Source organism: Sardina pilchardus, chromosome 21 (genome assembly GCF_963854185.1).
Source record: "Sardina pilchardus chromosome 21, fSarPil1.1, whole genome shotgun sequence".
Taxonomy (NCBI): Eukaryota; Metazoa; Chordata; class Actinopteri; order Clupeiformes; family Clupeidae; genus Sardina; species Sardina pilchardus.
The window spans coordinates 12,618,782-12,641,488 of NC_085014.1; the positions used below are offsets into that span (position 1 = coordinate 12,618,782).

Here is a 22,707-nt window from a genome sequence, read left to right on the forward strand (position 1 = left end):
AAAAAATATGTGTGTTTAAAAAACTATTTGCTTCATATGACAATTATTATTTATTCTATATAAACCATTTTCATGAATGCAATTTATGCAAACTCTGACTAGGCCTACCTCTCAGTATTCAACAACTGAAGGCTGTCAGAAAACATGATCTGCTTCATTGAATGAGTGTTTAAAATAGCTGGGCCTTATGGAATGTGTTACTATCTGTAGTATGTTGGGACTAGGCTACAGCTGTGTGTATATACTGAACACATTGAAACCCTAGCTTTACACAACTTGAGGTGAAGAATCATGTTGGGTTTGCAGCTCCTCCCCGGCGTCTTTCCCGTGAAAGGAGGCTGGCTTTAGGGTATGATTGACAGCTCTTCAACCAACAAAAGCAACGAGAAATGGGGCCTCGGTTTACCACTGGCCAATGAATCTTTTCTATGTTTGGGCATGGTTTCATGCAAGTATATAAGCAGTGCAGGCAGGCGGAATCGGTGCCTGACGCCAAGGGTTGGGGTGTGCAAGGACGGACCATTACGCTTGCTTTAAACTTGAGTACATATTGTGTGTGTATACTTTTATTTTAGTTTCAACATCATCAATCTTAATTTTTAAATAACATAACATCGTGTGAACTCTTCGCTGAAACAGAACGACAAGAAGGTGAGCTGTGTGACATTAATTACTTTTCAAACTCGTAGCACTAGCTTAGGCTTAGCCTACTGATTTATTTAATATCGCCATTTTTTAGGCTTTATATTGTATCGGCGATTTTAAATTAAACATGTCCTAAGCGTGGCCAACTTATTTTACGCTTTGTGTTTCATCTCTCTAGCTAGGCCGCGGTGTATGCTATATAAAGCAAAGTTAACCTGTCTGAAACTTGTGGAACCTAACTTAGTTTTAAATTAGTTAGGCCTGATTCATAAAGTGTCTGTGTTGTACAAATAATCATTGGCGTACAGTTGTCTTGGAATTTACCCATATATTAATTACCAAGCTTAGAAGGCTGCTTTCGCCTAGCTAGCCTAGTTTGAAAGTAGTTCGAGGGACATGCCCAGGCATAACCCAGCCTACTAAATGACGCAGAGGCAGAGCACAGGCAAACTTCAACTCAGCCTACTGCCGCCCGCTACTTTGAAGCGAGTTTGCGAATGTGGTGATTTTGTTTCGAAATAGTAACGAATGACTGAAACATTGTGGCACACAGATGTGCATATTCAATGCGATGGCTCAGTGCACATAGGCTACTTCACCAAGCGTATGTTCTCTGTGAACATGTCTAGACATGTTTATTCAGCTCGGGGGTCGTCTCGGCCTTAGGCCTCCGTGAATACATCCATCTAAACTGGCGTTGATCTGAATTTGCTTTGCTAATCCTTGATGGCCATACGATAAGTTTAACCCCTTGTCTGTATTCTGTGTCTATTTGACACGGTTGAGGTCAGGCGCTCTGTGTTTAGGCCACTCAGCATAATTTCAAAAGACGCCCAGATAGATAAATATACGAACTTTAATGATCCCATTAAAGTAGGCTAATTAGTAATATTGTGAACTATCCTACTACATGAATGCTTGTAGGAATAGGAAGTTATAGATTAGGACACAATAAATATAAACATTAAAACGAGTGTCCTGTGTCCGGTCTGGCTTGCTCAGACTGCCCTTTGGCATAGGCCTACTTTTATCCAGACTAGCCTATTTCTTGAATTTCCCCGTGGGGATTAAAGTATCTCTCTCTGTATTCATATATTTGTTAAGGTACAGTGCGAAATAATGGAACCCACATGAAATCTGAGCCCCATTGCTGTGTTGCTAACTCCTGCTGTGTTAAGTTATTTGGAACTGGTTTGGTCACTACTTGCTCTTCATTCATCTACTTTCTTTTTTGCTACCCTTAGATGATCGACACATTGTCAGGACCAGATGCCCTACCTTTTGCTGTACAGCTCAAGGCCCTTGCGGACCAGGAGGGACGTTTCCAGCCCAAACTATGTGGTTTGAGAATCATTGAGACGGCCCAGGACAACGGACTCAGAATGACAGTCAAGCTGAGGGAGTTTGAAGTGCGGGATCTCCTCTCTCTGACCCGTTTCTTCGGATTCAGTGCAGAAACGTTCTCTCTTGCCATCAGTATCCTGGATAGATTCCTTGCAGTGATGAAGGTAGGATACGTATCAAGTCAGATGTGCATAATATTAAGAGTTTTTAATTAATGTAATGCCCAAATGTGAACCTTTTTCTACCTTTGCATAGTTGGGTCTAAAGGTATGTGTGTTTGTGTCCTCTCAACATACTTTTTTTTTTTTTCCCCGTCTCAGATTCAGCCAAAACACCTGGCCTGCGTGGGCCTGTGCTGCTTCTACATCGCTGTGAAGTCCGCCGAGGAGGAGAAGAACGTCCCTCTGGCCAACGACCTGATCCGCATCAGCCAGAACCGATTCACCGTGTCCGACATGATGCGCATGGAGAAGATCGTCCTGGAGAAGCTGCACTGGAAAGTGAAGGGACCTACCGCCCTCCACTTTCTGCGGCTATTCTACTCACGCGTCCAGCAGCAGGTGGAAGGAGAGAGGTGAGTGACTAATCCACACCAGTGACCAGCACCACTTATTAATATTACCAACCTCGTACAACAGGTTCAATAGTAACACAAACGCTTCAACTTGGCCTGACTGCGTTGTGTTTGTCTCAACATTAATTAAGTACAGAAATCCTAAAGAGACTATTTGGCTGGATCGCCTACTCTTTGCAGTACCTTTGAGCTTGTGATTTAAATATAACCAGTTTCCATTCCATTCGTTTTAATTAAGCCATTCTGATTTAAAAAAAAAAAAAAATGTCCACCTGTAAGTGTTTCGCTGGAAGAATGTTCTAGAAGTAATTGAAAGGTCTCTTTTTGTTTTTAGTAAAAATGTCCTTGACATTGAGGTACTTGAAGCCCAGTTGAAAGCATGCCACTGCTGTTTTGCCTTCTCCAAAGTCAAGGTAAGGTTCCTGTGTTTATTCACTTCTGCTAATAGCCTGTTAGCATCTCAGAACAACAACATTTGGAGGAAACATTTCTTAATTCTTGAAATATTGTCACAACCTTGCCTCACTCTGTCTTCTGTGTGCTTTATGACTAGCCATCTCTGCTGGCCCTGGCCATCCTGGCCCTTGAGATCCAGGAACAGCACGAGTACGGTGACGCTGAAGGCCTTCTTGAGGCCCTGCAGGGGATCCAGCAGCAACTTGGTGTAAGTACAGAGTCATTACCCTACGTGTCTTTCCACAGTAACTGGATCTCGGGGGTTCGAGTGAGCCGTGTTTATGCTCCCTCAGCGGCTGCCACAGTAGGCTGGGAGCACCAGGTCATTGTGCAACCATGTTCCCCTTTTTGCTGGGCCGGTGGAAAATGTGTTGGTTAATCAGTAAAGAAACACTGACGTAATACCGTTCAGCTGTTCAATGTCACTTTTATGAGTGCCCAAACACTGGGGATTGTTCAGATTCTGTCCCATTTACTTAAATAGTGGTCCATTAATGTCAAGTTTCTTCTATTGTTTTGACTTTTTTTTTTTTTTCCCAATCATTTATTTCAGATCAAAGATGGTGACTTGGTGTGCGTGAGGGAGCTTGTGGGAAAGTGCCTTGTTGAGTATTCTTCCGCAAAGTGCCAAAGACCAAATGTCCAGAGACTCCGATGGATTATTTCGGGCAGAACTGCCAGACAACTGAAGCACAGCTACTACAAGATTGCCCACTTGCCAACAATCCCCGAGTCTGCCTGTTGACGTGCAGCGGACACGGTGTGGGCAAATACATGCAAAACTGAAGTAGGCAATTGAGCAGGCGTTTCTTTTGGCCGAAATTATATAACGTGTTATCTAACTACTTCAGTTTTGTCCTTTAGTTGCCCAACACCTGCCCCCTGCCTCTCACTAAGTGCTTCTCCCATAGCTGCTGATGGAACTGAGCCAGCTTTGATCGGTCACAAACATGACTGGTCGCAGTCGGGTCTTTCTCACAGCTGTTGGTATTTGACTTACTGAGATGGTATCTTACAGGAAGTTATTGGCTTTATTTGTTTATCCCCCTTCCCCCCCTATTTTAACCTCTCTTTATTTTTATTTTGTTGTACTTGCACACCTATTTATCTACGCTGACTGGAGTTGATCTAGTTATGGGTGGGTTTGAAGGCATTGGGCAGGAGCAGAGGCCAACACTCCTCCTGCCAGGCTGCCTACGCCTAATGTACAGTATGTTCTCTCGCCTGAATCAGTGCCTGAAGTGGCACCGGTTATTGTTTAAAGCACTGAAGTATCGAACCGCCTAGGTCCTCAGTCCACTATGTGGAAGAGGAGGGAGAAGGGTTTTGTGAAAATTCGTAAAGACCACGGAACTAAGAAATCAGGCCCAAAACCCTTAACTTCCACCCTAGGTTGCTGAACTGTCTTAATGCACACTCCTACCCAAGGTGATATAAAAAATGGAAAGAAACGTATTCTTTATGTGAAAGTGTTTTGGCTTTGCCCACTGAGTGACGTTGACTAGAACGTATGTGTGTTTGTTTTGTTGCGTGTGTGGGTTTTTCTTTTCCTTTTTTTTTTTTTTTTTTTTTTTTTAAACTTTGATGGATCACATACTTTAGTTAGTTGCAGGTACTAACCAGGGTTTTGGAATTCAGAGTATGATTGGTGTTATCAAGTGTTTCTGGATTTGCAAGTAATAAAATGGTTGAATGAAGGAAGATTAACTAGCTTGAGTGAATTAAAGCATTTTAATGGAGTTTCCCAGAGATCATTGTCAGGGGAAAAAAATCTCCTTGACCCATATGAATCTTCCATTCTTGAGGGAATATGGCCTCATTCATTACCATCTAAAGGAACTTAAAGTGGACCTTTCAATAAAGTGTTATTGAAATGGAGCAGTGTGGTGTCTGTGTCAAACTTATTTTTTTATTACAAATCTGTATAAAACTGCATACATACAGTCGTCTCAACAAAAGTGCTCGACATAGTCAAACCCATAGTTGACAGATCATTTTTGTGACCTGACCTCAGATTATGACTGATGTCAGCCTGGCGGAATAGAATCGGCAAAGGCTTTCAGGGTTCCCATTCTGTCTTGTACGTGTACAATAATTCCAAAGGCAACAACATTTTTACCAGTCTCTTTCTAGACCTAGGTGATTTTTTTTTTACTTTTGAAGGTCTGAGAAATCTGGTCCTCCACCTGCAAAATTTCCAGAAATTTCTGCGCCACTGAAGTCAAATCCAGGGTTCTGTTGATCAACAATACTGGTATTAGTCAGCAGCTACAACTAACCATTTTCACATTTAAAGTGCACCTGCAAACCGCCACCTCAAGCAGTGATAATTTGAAGGTACAATAAGGCTAGGGTCACATTACCAGGTCAAATCTGATTTATTTCACCTGATGTGCCATGTCAAAACTACGGGAACAGCGCAGTCAGATGAAATCTGACTATATATTCTGATTTGGGCCACTCACTTCCATGAGTTCCGAAATCAGATATGTGTGTCACCAGTCCACTTTGGTAGAAGTCTGATATTGCCCACATTTAGTAAAAACAATGTGAAGAGCCACACAAAAATTGCTGAATTGCGCGTTAAGACTTGGTGTGAACTTAGCCTAAACTCAGATTGGGCATTTCAAGTATCATGTCCAATCAATTAATTTAAGATGAACTTCTGACCTCTCTCTGGAACCGCTCCAGCGTAAGCTTTTTCTGCATCTGATCCTGTACCCACGGATCCGCGCAGTACTGCCCCTCTAGAAGCGAAGTCCAGCAATTTCCAGCCTCCCGATTCGTCTTCATCAGCACGATTCGAATCAAGCACTTGTCCTCTGTAATGAATGAGGTTGCTTACACATGCATGTGCTGTACTCAAATGGACAATATATAATTCACGTGAATGTTTCAACATGTTCCTTTTACTTTTGGAATAGCTGAACAGTCATCATATTTGTGGGAGGGTGGGTCATCAAAATGGTAAACATACCCAACGTCCACGTCGTTTCATCCGCAACTGTCGTACCAAATAATTGCCCCTATAAAGAGAGGACAGTAATGTTACATAGGCTAGAATAGAATAGAATATGCTTGTTATCATGCCTGCATGAAAATTGTCTTTGATCTCACTGGTACAAGTATAAAACACTAAGGAATAGACACCCATTCCAATACACATATCCTGACACAGCATATCACATGTACACTCTCCCTCTAGCCCACACACATGTGCCACATCAGATTCAAGGCTGAAAACACCTCCCTTCTGTCTAGCTTTTCCATTGTTACATCTACTGGTATGGACAATGCTGTCAATATCACATCTAATAAATGGAGTTAGCTATTACGAGACCAGAATTCAATGCTATGAACCAACTTGCTAGCTACTGCTGTTAGCTAACCGGTGAACTTAACCAGTTGGTTTTTAATGTTGTCCTACCTTGAAGACTTCCTGGCCTTTGACCTGGAGTTCTACCTGCCTACTACCGAGGGAACATTTAACTTCTTTAGCTGACGTTCCAGTAGGGACATTCACTTCGACAAAAACCTCTTCCATCGTTTGGTACCATGATCCCCATGGTGTTTTGCAGGGGACAGGACCACTCTTCTCCTCAAAGTTAACTGACATATCTCTCTAAAACCGATCGTATTAGATTTGTGTATCCAAAACACTTGAACTTCAACAATGTTGTGCAAGTAAGATGTTTCTTCGGTTAGATATTTGCTTAATTTCAATTCATTTTTGAGAACATCTCCGCCTGCACTATGCTAAACAATTTCTTCGTGATTCTCGAATGTATGCTCTGGTGAGCTATAACCTTACACACACTGCCGCCTACTGTTCAGGCGAGTGAAGGCCATCTGCAGGTAAAAATCTCTTGCCCTTGAGCCGTGTGCCTGTTGCTGCACCCTCTCAAAGTTTGCAGCTGTATGTGTATGTATTTTTTTGCCCACCACTATAATACATAATACTAAAGCATACAAAAATCGCCACACAGTCTTTACTTTTAATCTCTCTCTTTTTAAGTCGAAGACAAACTTGTCTTAACTGTGAGAGGATTTTCTTTAATCTCTTAACTCGATTAGGCCATTTCAAAAGTTGTCTCCTCACCCATACTCTGAAGAGGTCCGTTCAGCTGACAAAACACAGTATGATTCATGGAATGAATTATTAGGAAACCCTCCTTTTGACAGCTGACGAGTTTCTTAGGCTGAATAAGCCTATTATTAAGTGGAAGATTTCCTCATCTAGGCTAGGCTATAGCAAGAATGTTGTGTTTTTTTGCCTTATTGATTTTATCCAGGTAAGTGAAGATCACTTCATTTTTACAACAGCACTGATTTTGTAGCCTACCTAGGCCTACTCTTTTACAGTTTTGTATTTTCTATTGCCAATACCTAGTCCTATGCAATTAACTAATAGCCTACATTACTAATCAAGATAATAGGCTACCGAATATAAAGTTATATGAGCTAGTGTCTTGTATTTCCATTTCCCAGTGTTGATGGTGTTTTTAACCAAAAGATCAACGCAGACAATATCACACGTATTTTGGATCGTTTGCTGGAGGGATATGACAATCGACTTCGACCAGGATCTGGAGGTGTTTTATATGAATATTGATTCTGTCAAAACAGGATGTTGTTTGTCGTGTCTTAGCTACATTGTAATCTTTCTTTGGTTTCAGTTGGAATCACTGAAGTCAAAACGGACATATTCGTCACAAGTTTTGGTCCTGTATCAGATATGGAGATGGTAAGATCTTGAAGTTGTGTTTGCATTTAACTGAGCGTTAACTGTGGATTAGGATGTTGATTCATGTCAGAGGGGCACACCTAGCCAATCTTGTATGTGTCATCTGTAGACCTAAAGATAGTCTACAGAAGCATACAAAGCAGTCCAATGGCCCAATGTAGTCTGAGTAGCCATTAGCACATGGAAGTCCTTCTAGGACTATTTTTAACTATCGAGGTCTAAATCCGTCCTGCTCCATAGTCTTTAAGTTTGTCCTGGCCAGTAGGCTACAGTGCTGTGGAGTCCTCAATGACATATGGGGAATGCCTGCACACACACACACACACACACACACACCTTAAAACTTAAAACTTAAAAAAATATATATATATAGGCTATAAGAAAACAATTTCTCGTGTAACCAATTAATTACATTTCCCCTCCCAATTACATGGTTCTATCAGACATCTTTGTCAAAATTGAGTTATTGACATGGGCTATTCTTACTCTGTGACAAACTAAGAGGGTGAGGTGAAGTGTTTCTTGTAGTTTTACATCTTTGGATATTATATCTAAAGAGTTGTTCTAAGAACATAGATAGAACCTTATAATTCTAAAGGGCCATATTGTATAGAGTTATAATAATAAACTGTGAATCAGAAATTTTGACTAAATCTTGTCTTTAAATCCACCCAGGAGTACAGAATGGACATGTTCTTTAGGCAGATGTGGGTTGATGAGCGGCTGAAGTTCGAAGGCCCCATTGAGATACTTCGTCTTAACAACATGATGGTGGACAAAATTTGGACACCTGACACGTTCTTCCGAAACTCTAAGAGATCCATTGCCCACAATATGACAACCCCCAACAAGATGTTCCGTATCATGCAGAACGGAACAGTGTTTTACACCATGAGGTAGGCCTATGGCACAGTTAGACAGTCAATCTGAAATACCAAAAGCACAACTAATAGGCGCTTAGCACATGGGAATTGGCAATGCCCCTGTAAGTGAACCAACAAGAAGAGAAACAAGAAGTCCTCACTACGTCATGGGTTTGATAGGCTACCTAGAGTCCACACCTATGTACTACTTGAAGTTGTTTTGAACTAGAAAAGCACTCAGAGAGCGCAAACCTCCGCCAAGTGAAAACATAACTGCCTCCTGGATCCAGACGGTGATACAGATCTCTCCCAAAATGTAATTGTTTCTTCCTTGGGTCATTTCAGACCGTCCCTGAAAATTACATCGAAATCCATCCATAACTTTTTGAGTTATCTTGCAAACAAACAAACAAGCAAACCAACAAACAAACAAACAGACAAACAAACAAACCCTGATGAAAACATAACCTCCGTGGCAGGGTAATAATGAGGTCTTGTTGAATTTGTAATGCATGTGTTGTAATGCGTAGTTAGACCTGGGGCGTCAACTCATATTAGGCTGTGGGTTGGTCATTTGTTGGAATGAGACCTTGTGGGGGCTGCCATTGTCATGGCCATTATAATTTTATGGCATGGGTATCAGAGTGTTGTTTGATAATATACGCCTTTATATACCCACTTATGAGCAAGCAAGTACAAATCATGTACGGCTGTCAAATAATGCTTGAAATGCCTAACTCCCATGTCAGTTCTTTCAGCCACTTCCTTCCTGAGAATGGTTTGTAGTGTTAGGCTAAGTACCATAGTGGTAAGTTAAGTACCATAGCCATAGACAGAAGGTATTTATCTGTATGTATTTGTCTGTGTGTAACTGTGAAGAGCCTAATAATGTTTTTGTTTTTTTTCATTTCAGACTAACAATAAGTGCAGAGTGTCCAATGCGATTAGAGGACTTTCCACTGGATGGGCATGCTTGTCCTTTATACTTTGGAAGCTGTAAGTGTGCTGTTGTTAATGTGTGGCTGTTACCACTGTTGATACAGACAAGTTGGGTCAGATAACTTGCATGTGGTTGGTTGCTTTTAAAACAGATGCATACACCAACCGCGAAATTGCTTACACTTGGAGAAAGGGTTTCGAGGCGTCAGTTGATGTGCCACCAGAGTCCTCCAGCTTACTACAATATGACCTTGTTGGGCAGAGTCTCTTCACTGAAACATACAAAATAAACACAGGTAAGGTTTGCTGTCATCACAGCAGCCCATAGAGACATGCCCGTTCTCCATCTTCACAATCCTCCATCATGTTCATTCGGCCATGTTGTTTTTGTTGTTCTTCTTGGTCATGCTATGTTTATCTGACACGCTTCTGTTGCCCATTGTTCTCAGAGCATATTATATATTTTATTAGGGGTCCAAACAGCTCAGCGTATATATATGTGTATTTATTTTGCTTTCTCTCTCATTATCTCAATGTAAGATGCTTGACTGGCTTGGATTAATTTCTGCAGTCTGCCTTAATTATACAAGAACAGTGGTGCAGAGAGCCTATCACACTTCCTGGATGGTGAACACTGGTGGTCCAGAGGCTCAGAGAGAGAGAAAGAGAGAATGAATGAGAGAGAGAGAGAGAATGAATGAGTGAGTGAGAGAGAGAGGGGGAAAGGGTGAGAGAGAGAGAAAGAGTGTGAGTGAGTGAGACAGAGAGAGAGAGAGAGAGAGAAAGAGAGAGAGAATTATGGACAGGCAAAAAAGTGGAGTTCCCCACAGAGGACCCATCACCCATCAGATCCGTGGAACAGGCAGGGAGTGTGAGAGGGAAAGCGTGCAACGAGAGGGAGAGTGAGAGAGGATCAGGCAGTCGCCCAAAAGATAGGATTGTGGCCCAGTTAACATATCAAAGAGGGGATAGAATATCGCTCACAGATATGGAGCCCTTTTCTCTCGTTCAGTTTCTGTATCTTTCTCTTCCCTCCCCCCCTCTTCTGTTTTTCCTCTCCATCTTGCTCTTTCTTTTCTATCGCTCACCCTCTGTTTCTCTTTTCCTTTCTCTCTCTCATTTTCTCATCTGGTCTCACATATTCATCATCAACATGGATACCCGCAACTCTTTTAATCATACACCCAATTAAAAACATCCTTCTCTGCATGCAGCATACATACGTTGAGGTTAAGCCCTATAACTGATGAGTAGTGTGGTGGGTTTCAAACACTGTGTGTGTATATATATGACTCAACACACAGCCATGTAATTGGTTTATGCCTGTGTGTGAATGTAACTGACACCACATTTGAGATATTTCTGAGCGCTCTCTTTCTTTTAATAAACCACAAAGGTGACACTGAAAACGTGGTACTTCCCCTGTGGTGCAGCAAGAGCAAAATGTATCAATTTTTTATCAAATAATTGCATTTCCTCACATTCAGTGGTCATCAACTTGTCTGCGTGCCTAATTCTATTGACGGCTGCCTGAGATGATTCACTTTAAGGATATGTATTCTGAAAATATGATATAAAATGATGGCGTAATGCTATGAAGATGGTGCAATTCAATTTCTTATTACATTGGTTTCCCCCAAGTGAGTAGGCTGGAAGAAAGCAAAGAAAGTGCCCTCAAAGTGCACTTCCCACAAAGAAAGTGCTCACTTTTTTGTGGACTATGTCTGGCATCCCAGAGCACTTTATCCAACCTGATATACATAATCTCTTCCGGTAATCTTGTTTATTCTCGCTCTCAGCCTGACATTTCCTATCACTCTGTTGTTTTTTTCCAGGTCATTACTCTGTCCAGGTTGTGCATTTTCTTCTCCAACGAAAGCTGGGCTACTATCTCATCCAAACATATATACCACTGATCATGATTGTTGGATTGTCCCAAGTCTCATTTTGGATCAACAAAGAGTCAGTGCCAGCCCGTACTGTTGCCGGTAGGCTAATGAGCCCAGGACTGACTGTCTGGCTCTGTCAATTGTTGTGTGTTTATGTGAGACAATTCAGGCACGTAGTCTGTTTGTGTTCCTTACGTTCATTGTCATGAATATAAATATGATAATGCGTTTGTAAGTTGTAAATACCAAAAATATGGTTCTGGTGGTTGGTGGTTTATTGGAAGTGTCACAGAAGTAGTTTTTTCTCAGTCATTAGTGATTGATTTAAACTGCATTTAATGGATAAATCTCCATTTTAATCAAAGGGTTTGACTGACACCAAGGAGGAACCAGCCCCTAACACTTAGCACACATCCACCCACCCTTCCATCTTTCCCTCCAGGCATCACTACGGTGCTCACCATGACAACCCTCAGCATCAGCGCTCGCGAGTGTCTGCCCAAGGTGTCGTACGCCACGGCGATGGACTGGTTCATCGCCGTGTGCTTCGCCTTCGTGGCGTCCGCCCTGATCGAGTTTGCGGCGGTCAACTACTTTGCCACTCTGCAAGGCATCCACATGGAGCGCAAGAGGCGCAAACAATCCCGCAAGGACAGCGTCATCACGGGGAGTGGCAGCGACGATGACATGGGGACGGTGAGTGACCCTTGGTGCCCACCACGAGATGCTGTTTGTAGTGGCGTTACCATGGTACAGAGCCCGGAGGGTGACATTGCACAATTTCGCGCGTTTGACTAAAAATTGTGCACTTGTAAACTAAATTGTTGTTTCATTTTATTAAGTTGTACGCTCGATTCACTAAATTGAAAAAAGATTCAACCCTCAAGCTTTTCGTTTTTGCGCTACTCTTGCTGACCGCACCCAGCACCAAAATACATTTCTTATTCATGCAGGACTTAGTATCTATACGTATTGGCACACATACACATACAGAGAGAGAGAGAGAGAGAGAGAGAATAGAGGGAGAGAGAAGAGAGAGAGAGCACCAGCCTCAGCAGCTGATGTGAGGGCCTCAGCGCGAGCTCTATAGCCCGACGTGTAAACCCTGCCGTGAGGTGCTTGAGCATGTGCCTCTCCCCCCTCCATGGAGTTTCAAGGTCCTCACACTGCGCTGCGCCACGCACTCTTCACTGCCAGCCAAGCAGCCAGGCTAGCACACAGCGCGAGGCCATCGAAAAGCTCCATGGAGAAAGGAGAGTGGAGTTGGGATGTGGGTCTGCGTCAGGAGACAAGGGGGTGGGGGTGAGGTGTGTGTGAGTGAGAGTGTGTGTGTGGTAGTGGTGTTGGTGTTGGTGTGTGTGTGTGTGTTGGGGGGGGGGGGTTGAGAAGAGGGAACGGGTGCTGCTCCTGGGGCCATTTTTTTTTTTTTTTTTTTTAAAGCAACCAGCACGAAAGTTTTAATGACTGCTCGTGTCGGGACTCGGTTCTCACACGGCAAGATCAGTAACGACACGGAGCTCTTATCTTTTATGCAGAGGTAAATATGCTAATGCCACGGGCGTTCGCCGTCTCCCGGGACTGCTCCCACGTGGTGAGCTCACTGTTGGCATTTTAAAAATAGCCCCGGCGTTATAACCCGGCTCCATGACTCCTCCACACATAATCTCTCACCTATATTCCGCATGTTCAACCTGCACTTCCCATCCACCATCTGGACTCGGAAGGGAGGGAGGGGAGGAAAAAAAAACCCATCCTCTTTAGCTGTGATGTTGCAGGGGCCCAATGAGAAATCCAAAAGAGACAGACAAACAAGCCTATACAATTAGTCACCACAATAAATTCTATGTGATTTAATAAATTTTTACGGCATAATGAATGCCAAATCATCGTTTGGAGTATGTTGAACACTACAGTATATGGAGGGAAAGCTGACAAACAAGCACGCCCATAGTACATGGATAATACATAGGGGCCACTTTGCTCTGTAGTGCTCCCCAGTGGTCAAATGGAAGACTACATTAGAGACCATTAAAGGTACTGTTATCAACTTTTTTATCGTTCTAATATCCATGATTCCAACCCTGGGTCCACACCTCATATGCCAAATTTGCTGTCCAATGTGCTGGATTTCTATGGGCAAGTATGGGTGTGTTCTCTGTTAGCTCATAGCTCATTAGCTCAAAGCTTTTATTGGAAAGTTTGTTCTAGCTCCAAATCTGAATTACTTCTTATACAGTAGCTGTTTTAGATTTTGGCAGGAGAAAATCTTCTGTCAAGTCCTATGTTAGCTGACATGAATTCATTGATCTGTTGATAATCATCATTCATAACCTACTGTATACTGTAATTTAGACCTGGCATAGTTGTACACAGATATGCATAAGCCTTCATTTACTGAGGAATAGAATGAGACTCACTTTGCCTACATTTGCTTTCACAGTGAAATCTAAACTGTATGCATAACTGGTGCATGTTCCCATCTGAAATATCCTTCCATCTGGCATGCTAATCTCACGTTTTACCCTTTCTACTTTCATCTCTATCTGTCTCTCCTTGACTGTCTGTCTCTCTCTCCCTCTCTCCATCTTCTCTCTCTCTCTCTCCTTGACTGTCTGTCTCTCTCTCCCTCTCTCCATCTTCTCTCTCTCTCCTTGACTGTCTGTCTCTCTCTCCTTGTTCCCCACTCTCTATCTGTCTCCCTCTCCCTCTCTCTCCTTGACTGACTCTCTCTCTCTCTCTCTCTCCTTGTTCCCCACTCTCTGTCTATCTCTCTGACTGTCTCTCTCTCCCTCTTGTCTCTCTGTCTCTCCTTGACTGTCTGTCTCTCTCTCCTTGTTCCTCACTCTCTGTCTATCCCTCTGACTGACTCTCTCTCTCTCCATCTTCTCTCTCTCGCTCTCTGTCTCTCTCCTAGCCTGACAGTGGTGCCAGCAGGGACTACAGGTCCAACTCGATAATCAGTGAGCCTGGGCAGTTTGTGCCCAACTTCCTGCAGTCTGGCTCGGCCATCCCCACCAACATGCTGCTGGCGGGCACCAGCCCCATTGACGCCTACTCCCGAGTGCTCTTCCCCCTGGCCTTTGGCTCCTTCAACCTGGTCTACTGGTACTACTACCTCTCCAAGGACACCATGGAGAAGGCCAGGTACGCACTAAGAAAAACAACAAGCAACAGTGTGTACCTACTGTAAGTGGGTGCAAATACTTGTTCTTGTTGCTAGGGCAGTAGTCTTTTTAAATACAATAATGTACCCGTGACTGTGACTTTACCATGGTCGGTCGTGTGTGCAGTACATTGCAAACATGAGCACCTGTTTGTTTGGCAAGTCTGTTGGGCTTTTGGGTTGGTAAACTTGGTAGTTTTAGAGGAAATACTGGAGCGGTTCTTTAAATACAATGGTCCCATATGTATCCGCTCAAGTGTGATGCACTGACTGTGTGCAAACTTCTTCCTCTGCACAGCTGTTCTTCATCTAACAGAAAGCACTGCTGTAGGTGACGTTCTGAATTAAAGCCACAGAACTTGCATAGATGTACTCAGATTTTTATGCAACAGTGGTTGCTCACTGTTTTTTTTTTTTTGTTTTGTTTTTTTTCATTCTTCCTTTTTGTCTGGGACTTTTATCCCGGCTGTAAATACATAAATCATTTCTGATTCTAAAACAGCCGCGGGACAGAGCAGACAAAAAAAAAAAAAGAGCGAGCTGATGTTTCTGTTGGGTGAGCTTTTGTTGTTCCATCGAAACAAGGGCACCGAGGATGTATTTTCATGAAAATTACATTTCCACATGGAAGGTTTATTTTTCCTCTATCGTTGTTGCTTTCCATTTCTTACGACCAAGCTAAGGCCACCACTAGCAAATACAAATAGATGTTATAAAAAGTAACATTTGCATTCATTCAAGATTAAACAAAGGCTTTCCGATTACAGTTTTTGCCCATTGCTTCCACACTAAAATGAATGCTTAGTCCAAAAGCCTCAAAACCTAAAGTTGTTGTAACCATACTTAAACATAGTGTAACCATACCTTAATTCTGCTTTGCACTTTATTTGCAATTCTGCAACACACTTATTGTGAAACACTACACATGGTTTCCTACATTCTTACATTAGGCAGGTTCAAAAATTAAATCTCTTGTACCGGTAATCATTAGGAAAACACTTGTATTTAAAAATGCAAAACACATCTGATAATTGATAATACCCACACACATACCTGAAAACACTTGCAAAGAAAACTGAACGCCAATCATTCTGAGACTTGGCACTACAAATAGACTTCAGGTACAGTAAGCCACTGTGTAGCCTACCTGTGTACTTTTACTTTGAGTACCCACATACAGTTTTGTACTTGCCCTTTTACTCCCCATTTCTAAAACCTATTGAAGGTTTTTTTCAGTGTGTCAATGAACAGTATATGACCACATACCTGCATGCCTCTTCTGCAAGCAGTGGAAGAGGCATGCAGAGACACTGATCGGGGTCAGGACAGTGGTAGATATGAAACACACGGTGATATTTTCCCTGTTGCTCAGCCATGGAGGATCCCATTTGAAGGCAGGATCTACAGGACCTGTTATTTGTTGTTTCATTTTTGTTTTGTTGTTTAGTAACAGTACTGTATTGGTTACTGGAATATATGTACATACATACAGTGTACAGCTCTGGAAAAAAATAAGAGACCACTAGACATTTTTCTGATGTCATCCTATATTTGCTGAGTGTCATTTGAATATGACTGTCGACTCATTTGAATGTCACTCCAGACTTTGGAATTTTTCCCCCCAGAGCTGTACATATGTCATATACGTATATATTCTTGGTTGCAATTGTAAAAAAAACAACAACAATAATAATAATATGTAATAGAATTTCTATTTTTGAGTTTCACAAAAGTCTGTCTGAGAAAATTACAATACAGATACTAAAGATTGCAGTGTTTTGGTTAAAGCACATCAGTATGGTGCTGATTTGAGAGAATAACTCAAATGGAGTATCATTTTGTTGCAAGAATTACATTTTTAGAAAGTATTGTTAAGTTTTGATTGCACATTGCAGTGTTTCATTTGGGCATAGATGTAAGTTGTTTATTTCTTAGTGGCATGCTACTGTATATCTTATTTGGCTTGTGTGTAGTTTTTGACATTGATGCAAAGCGTTTGTAAGCAATAGGTAAAAAAGTAATTTCTCATCCTTCTCTTCATTCATAGTTTAGATCTCAAAATGCAGGTTATCTTTTGTTACCTCCGCTCAGTTATCTTCCTTAATAACACATTCAGAGCAAGTGTCAGATATTGATGTGGCTGCACTCCCAGTTTGAGCTTGACCACTGAAAAAAAATCCTCAGATTTGGGTTGCTCAAGTAGAGGTCTCACTGTGAGGGCAATCACTTGCTGTGAATCATTGAGTTGTTGCTCTCAAGCAGGGCTCATGATGTGTGTATGTATGTGTGAATGTGTGTGTGTGTGTGTGTGTGTGTGCGTGCATGCGTGCGTGCGTGCGTGTGTGCGTGCGTGCGTGCGTGCGTGCGTGCGTGCACACTTGAGTGGTTGTTATGCATGTGTGTGTATGTGCCTTTGCACACATTTGAGTGGTTGTTATGTGTGTGTGTGTGTGTGTGTGTGTGTGTGTGTTCCTATCTTCTCTACAGGATCCTGGGCCAGTGAGTTCTTGCAACTGATCTCAAGTTGATGATTGCTCCACCATCACCACCTCCATCACCACCACCATCAGCACCATCAGAATCACTTCCACTACCACCACCATCAACTCGTGTTTCACCACCACCGTCACCACCACTTCCACCACCACCATCACCACCACCTTCACCATCAGCACTACTACCTCCACCATCACCACCTCCACCATCACCACTACCCCCACCTTCACCACCATATCCACCACCACCATCATCATCACCACCACCCCCACCATCAGCATTACTACCTCCACCATCACCACTACCCTCACCATCACTACCATATCCATCACCACCATATTCACCACCAGCATCACCACCACTTCCACCACCACCTCCACAATCACCACAACTCCCACCACCACCACCTCCATCGTCACCTCTCCCACCACTCTCACCACCCCCTCTTCCACCACCTCCATCATCACCTCCTCCACCACTCTCACCACCACTTCCACCACCACCATCACCACCACCTCCACCACCACCCTCATCATCACCACCACCTACACCATCACTACCACTTCCACCACCACCATCACCACCACTTGCACTAAATTCACCTTCAGCATCACCACCACCACCATTTCCACCGCCACCATCAGCACCTCCATCACTACCACCACCCCCACCATCATTACCACTCCCACCTCCACCACCTCCATCACCATCATCTTCACCACCACCACCATCTCTACCAACACCATCACCACCACCACCAACACCATCACCACCACCAACACCATCACCACTACCTCCTCCATCACCATCATCTTCACCACCACCACCATCTCTACCAACACCATCACCACCACCTCCACCATCACCACCACCAACACCATCACCACTACCTCCTCCATCACCATCATTTTCACCACCACCACCTCCACCATCTCCACCACCAACAACACCATCACCACCACCCCCTCCATCACCATCATCTTCACCATTACCACCACCCCCACCATCTCCACCACCACCATCACCACTACCTCCTCCATCACCATCATTTTCACCACCACCACCTCCACCATCTCCACCACCAACAACACCATCACCACCACCCCCTCCATCACCATCATCTTCACCATTACCACCACCACCACCTCCACCATCTCCACCACCAACAACACCATCACCACCACCCCCTCCATCACCATCATCTTCACCATTACCACCACCCCCACCATCTCCACCACCACCATCACCACTACCTCCTCCATCACCATCATTTTCACCACCACCACCTCCACCATCTCCACCACCAACAACACCATCACCACCACCCCCTCCATCACCATCATCTTCACCATTACCACCACCCCCACCATCTCCACCACCAACAACACCATCACCACCACCTCCTCCATCACCATTACCACCACCACCATCACCACTACCACCTCCACCATCACCACAACCCCCACCATCCCCACCACCTCCACCATCACCGCCACCATCACCACCTCCACCAACACCACCACCATATCCATCTCCACCATCACCACTACCCCCACCCCCACCATCATACCCACCATCACCATCACCACTACCCCCACCCCCACCATCATATCCACTGCCACCATCACCACCACCATATCCATCTCCACCATCACCATCATCTTCACCATTACCACCACCACCATCTCCACCACCAACAACACCATCACCACCACCTCCTCAATCACCATCATCTTCACCATTACCACCACCCCCACCCCCACTATCATATCCACCCCCACGATCATATCCATCTCCACCACCCCCACCATCACCACTACCACCTCCACCATCACCACAACCCCCACCATCCCCACCACCTCCACCACCATATGCACCGCCACCATCACCACCTCCACCATCACCACCATATCCATCTCCACCATCACCATCACCACTACCCCCACCCCCACCATCATACCCACCATCACCATCACCACTACCCCCACCCCCACCATCATATCCACCACCACCATCACCCCCACCACCTCCACCATCACCACCTCCACCTCTGGCCCCACGTTCTCAGTAGAGACGCTCTCATCTTCTCCCTCTTTTCTCCGTCTCGCTCCCCATCTCAATCAGTCAGACCTCTCCGCTCTCCCCTCGCCATCTCCATGACATTTCCATATGACCATGGCAAAGCCGCATCCCTCTGAGACACCAGACCAGCCATTTGTGAGAGAGGGATGAATGGGGGGGAAAATCCTCCTCATTTTCCAAACCTTGTTCAAGTCTCCCCCTCACAACCCCTACACAGACACACACACACACACACACACACACACACACACACACACACACACACACACACACACACACACACACACACACACACACACACACACACACACACACACACACGCGCACCTCACACCTCCCCTAAGGTCCCATCCCTCAGAGTGTAGAAAAGACACACACCCAGGAGAAGTTGATGATATAATCTGCAGCTGTGACTGGTGATGCAACATCGAACCAACGCTTTCAGACGGCTGCCCTCTACAGAGCCACGCGGCTCACTGCAGGAGATCAAACGCAGTGGAGGAGGCTTATACTCCCTGGCAGCTTCAAAGAAATTCACAATCTGAAAAAGAGCAATCATAAGACTGAATTTTTATGCCGCTGCCTCCCCGCAAACCCAGCTACCTTGTTCCAGTCGTGATTCATATACGGCCGTTTCCTGAAAACATGACTGCAGAGAAGATGGGGTATATTTTCCGCAAAGGCGTTGGCTGTATAACAGTTCTGTTGTCGTCTTCTTCCCCCCCCCTTCCTTTATTCTTATTCATTGTTCCATACAGGAGAATGTCCATAGTAAGCAGACAAGGCTTCAGTGCTGACAGAACAAACTCCATTGTGCATTGAGTTGGGCCTGCGCTGCTAATTGGTGGTCGGATGTCAACATGGCGGCTCTGCCATGCTGAGTGCATTTCTTTGCAATCATCCGTCCTGGCGTTAATTATTTTTTAACCATGTTATTGCTTAGATTAATTCTGTGCCATTTTTTTTCCAAGAATGTGATGAGCCATGCAACCAACATCTTTTTTCCATTGATGTGATGACCCATGCAAAACACTATTAAGTCAACAGCCTGGAATTGACCAAAGGCCCAGTTTCACTGGACTCTTTTTCTGTGCATGGTTAGTTGTACTTTCCCTGTTCCTGACATAATAAAATATCACTCATGTACTTGTATGCAACTGTTTTAACTGTCTGTGTGTAGCTGTCATGTAATTCTACTGAATATTAAATGTATGTCCCACATGTACATCTCTAAATCTATTATAAACACAGTTTCCACCTAGTAACGGTGCTTAATGGCTTACAGAAGAACGTAAAACATTCATCTTATTTCTGACTTTTTAAAATCCCATTTCAACACATTGTTGTTACTTTTTGCCTGTCAAGTATAAAGTTGGGAGCCAATGGCATACCCCGCAGCGAACAATGCTCTGTTTACTGTGATCAGTCACATAGAAATCGTGGTTGAGGTAATTGGTTCGGTTTGTACTTCGCCCCTGGTGAGGATACGTCAGACCATGTATTCGCTCTCTTGGGCGTCTCAACCGCGTTTGATTGCAGCTCAGATCCATGTGTGTATGCCATGCCCCATCTATCTCCAATTACATTCAAATCGTCACGCCTTATATTTACCATTCTGTCAATCTGAATGGTGGGGGCGGTTCCGACTGGGGTCAAACGATATCTTCAGATATTAAGTTTATGGGGGTTGCTCACACCCTCCGCAAAAAAAAAAAAAACAACCATTTCGGAAGGAGTTGACACCGCATATTTAGTGGGAGTGAAAATAGTGCTATTTGTTATTGTAACTTATTTATGTGATTTGATTAGCCTAACTATACGACACTAATAGGATTATTTTTCATTCTTTTCCATTCAGCTATCCTGGTGACACCAATCAATACAAAGTTACTTAAACTTTGAATGGTCCACTAATGAGTGCCATAAGATGTTGCTGACATTAATTGGGGTTCCTTTTTTGACGTTGACGTCTCAGCTGGACTTCTTATTTTGCTCACTACGTTCATCGAAGTTCCTTTATTTTTTTCTCTCTGCAATGGAAACTGCTCATCCACCATCATCAGTAGCTGCTCTTTGATCTTGAGGTAGGATGTACGCATGCGCTCCTCATTGGCTTCATTGCACTGTCTGGAGTAAGTTGAATGCGCGCTGTTCCTCGCTAGATCCAAAATCCTACCAAAACAGTTGCAATGGAAAGAATCAGAAAAAGCCTATCAATTTTCGTCATTGGTCCTTTAATTTTTACCCTGGTTTGCGCACAAAGGTAATTTTTCCATTTTTTCCGCTGTGTAATGAGACTTATAAATATGATGCATGTAATTTGGTCAGAAATAAGACGTTTTCATCTAATGATGTGACACCCTCTTTTTGGTTGTAGAGACCCTAGCAATATGCCTGTGGTCAAGGATACGGTGGATAGACTGATGAAAGGATACGATATTCGGTTGAGGCCAGATTTTGGAGGTAAGGCGGTTGAAATTGAATGTAATTCTTTCACAGCCTATGACGTGCTGCACATGCACAATGACATGTGAGTCTAGTTTTATTGGCTACCCCTGCACACCTTGTTATTGTCTAATTTGCATCATTAGCTGTCGATTTGGTCCATAACATCATTCCATTTAATTGTGCCTTTCACGTTTATGATGTGTTATTACGATATCCCTGGGTCCATGGAGGGGGTGTCCAACTTGCGTTATCGATTCCATTCGCGGTGCAACTTTGGTTGCATCGCAACGGTAATTGAAATGCTACCTGTAATTTTTTAATCAACCAAATTATGTTCGAGGACTGTGCAGACAGATTAATCTATGCGTTTGGCATAAGAGTCTTTGGCTCGTGAAGCAAAACAGAGCCAAAGAAAGTCGACTCCACCATTTATGAACAGTGTCTTGGTAACTGACGAACACTTTTTAACAGCAAGCTAGACATTTTGGCACAATTGCCATTTTGAATTTGCCATTCACCATTGCGCAAAGCCAATTACAGTAACATGGGGTGTTGGTTGGCTTGCCTGTTGAATTTGAGAGAAAACATCAGAAACGCTAAACCTGTGCGGTCTGTCACGTAATTTCACTGGTACAAGTCTCCTTACTGCCTCTCTCCGTTTCAGGTGCTCCGGTGGCAGTCGGGATGAACATAGACATAGCCAGCATAGACATGGTATCGGAGGTGAACATGGTACGTAGTGCTGAATTTTCCTGGCTGAAAACATATCTGGATGTGGATGTGGTTGTCAACGGTTCCCTAAACGAGAGGGCTCTTGGCAAGATGTAATGGTTACAGTGATCGTTTGGGAGAAAAATTCTCATGCTCCATGGCACGCCCCCTACTTAATTGAGAAAGGCTCTGTTAACGTGATGTTGCAAATATAACGGAGCATCTTGTGTGTTGTTGTTAAATCCTGGACCGTGTGTAGGCTATCTGCTCTGCATGTTTTAGCCGAACAGAGGCAAGCTACATTTGAATTCAAAACACACGCGCACTGGCGCACTCATACGCCCGCACGCCGT

At 43.7% G+C, this 22,707-nt stretch overlaps 5 protein-coding genes across 6 annotated transcripts in view; 4 read left to right on the top strand and 1 right to left on the bottom strand.

Annotated features, from left to right (window-relative positions):
- Nucleotides 1-465: 465 nt before the first annotated feature.
- Nucleotides 466-4,897, top strand: ccng1 (cyclin G1). The gene is made up of 6 exons (XM_062525313.1): nucleotides 466-651; nucleotides 1,890-2,153; nucleotides 2,310-2,563; nucleotides 2,898-2,976; nucleotides 3,117-3,227; nucleotides 3,573-4,897. Exons 2-6 carry the CDS (start codon nucleotides 1,890-1,892, stop codon nucleotides 3,762-3,764), a joined length of 900 nt encoding a protein of 299 aa, XP_062381297.1. The 5' UTR covers nucleotides 466-651; the 3' UTR covers nucleotides 3,765-4,897.
- On the top strand, nucleotides 3,964-17,206 carry gabra6a (gamma-aminobutyric acid type A receptor subunit alpha6a; the record flags this gene model as incomplete). Its single annotated transcript, XM_062525316.1, has 10 exons — nucleotides 3,964-3,987; nucleotides 7,533-7,611; nucleotides 7,696-7,763; nucleotides 8,439-8,659; nucleotides 9,540-9,622; nucleotides 9,718-9,861; nucleotides 11,401-11,553; nucleotides 11,897-12,033; nucleotides 14,369-14,598; nucleotides 17,105-17,206. Coding segments are annotated over 10 exons (1,155 nt in total), but the record flags the coding sequence as incomplete, so codon positions are not given.
- Nucleotides 4,553-6,793, bottom strand: nudcd2 (NudC domain containing 2). The gene is made up of 4 exons (XM_062525314.1): nucleotides 6,447-6,793; nucleotides 5,997-6,045; nucleotides 5,690-5,841; nucleotides 4,553-5,254 (listed from the first exon to the last, which is right to left on the bottom strand). The coding sequence occupies exons 1-4, from the start codon at nucleotides 6,633-6,635 to the stop codon at nucleotides 5,171-5,173; spliced, it is 474 nt and encodes a 157-aa protein (XP_062381298.1). The 5' UTR covers nucleotides 6,636-6,793; the 3' UTR covers nucleotides 4,553-5,170.
- On the top strand, nucleotides 17,145-19,184 carry LOC134068547 (basic proline-rich protein-like). Its single transcript, XM_062524230.1, has 2 exons — nucleotides 17,145-17,386; nucleotides 17,477-19,184. The coding sequence occupies exons 1-2, from the start codon at nucleotides 17,145-17,147 to the stop codon at nucleotides 19,182-19,184; spliced, it is 1,950 nt and encodes a 649-aa protein (XP_062380214.1).
- A 2,134-nt stretch (nucleotides 19,185-21,318) lies between these two features.
- gabrb2a (gamma-aminobutyric acid type A receptor subunit beta2a) overlaps nucleotides 21,319-22,707 on the top strand; it is a 35,179-nt gene continuing 33,790 nt past the window's right edge. For both annotated transcript variants that reach the window (XM_062525119.1, XM_062525120.1), the window contains exons 1-3: nucleotides 21,319-21,458; nucleotides 21,573-21,658; nucleotides 22,308-22,375. In XM_062525119.1, coding sequence (XP_062381103.1) covers nucleotides 21,385-21,458; nucleotides 21,573-21,658; nucleotides 22,308-22,375 — 228 coding nt within the window. In that variant the 5' untranslated portion in view covers nucleotides 21,319-21,384. The remainder of the gene's footprint in view (nucleotides 21,459-21,572; nucleotides 21,659-22,307; nucleotides 22,376-22,707) is intronic.

What these genes read in the sequence shown, in the direction of transcription:
- nudcd2 (XM_062525314.1), bottom strand. Translation starts at nt 6,635, where the DNA reads ATGTCAGTTAACTTTGAGGAGAAGAGTGGTCCTGTCCCCTGCAAAACA. An exon ending in AAGGCCAGGAAGTCTTCAAG is followed by an intron (nt 6,046 to 6,446) that starts GTAGGACAACAT and finishes CTCTCTTTATAG; the next exon opens with GGGCAATTATTTGGTACGAC. An exon ending in TGGAGCGGTTCCAGAGAGAG is followed by an intron (nt 5,255 to 5,689) that starts GTCAGAAGTTCA and finishes GTTGATCAACAG; the next exon opens with AACCCTGGATTTGACTTCAG.
- ccng1 (XM_062525313.1), top strand. Translation starts at nt 1,890, where the DNA reads ATGATCGACACATTGTCAGGACCAGATGCCCTACCTTTTGCTGTACAG. An exon ending in GATTCCTTGCAGTGATGAAG is followed by an intron (nt 2,154 to 2,309) that starts GTAGGATACGTA and finishes TCCCCGTCTCAG; the next exon opens with ATTCAGCCAAAACACCTGGC. An exon ending in GGATCCAGCAGCAACTTGGT is followed by an intron (nt 3,228 to 3,572) that starts GTAAGTACAGAG and finishes CATTTATTTCAG; the next exon opens with ATCAAAGATGGTGACTTGGT.
- LOC134068547 (XM_062524230.1), top strand. Translation starts at nt 17,145, where the DNA reads ATGATTGCTCCACCATCACCACCTCCATCACCACCACCATCAGCACCA. An exon ending in TCATCACCACCACCCCCACC is followed by an intron (nt 17,387 to 17,476) that starts ATCAGCATTACT and finishes ATCACCACCACT; the next exon opens with TCCACCACCACCTCCACAAT.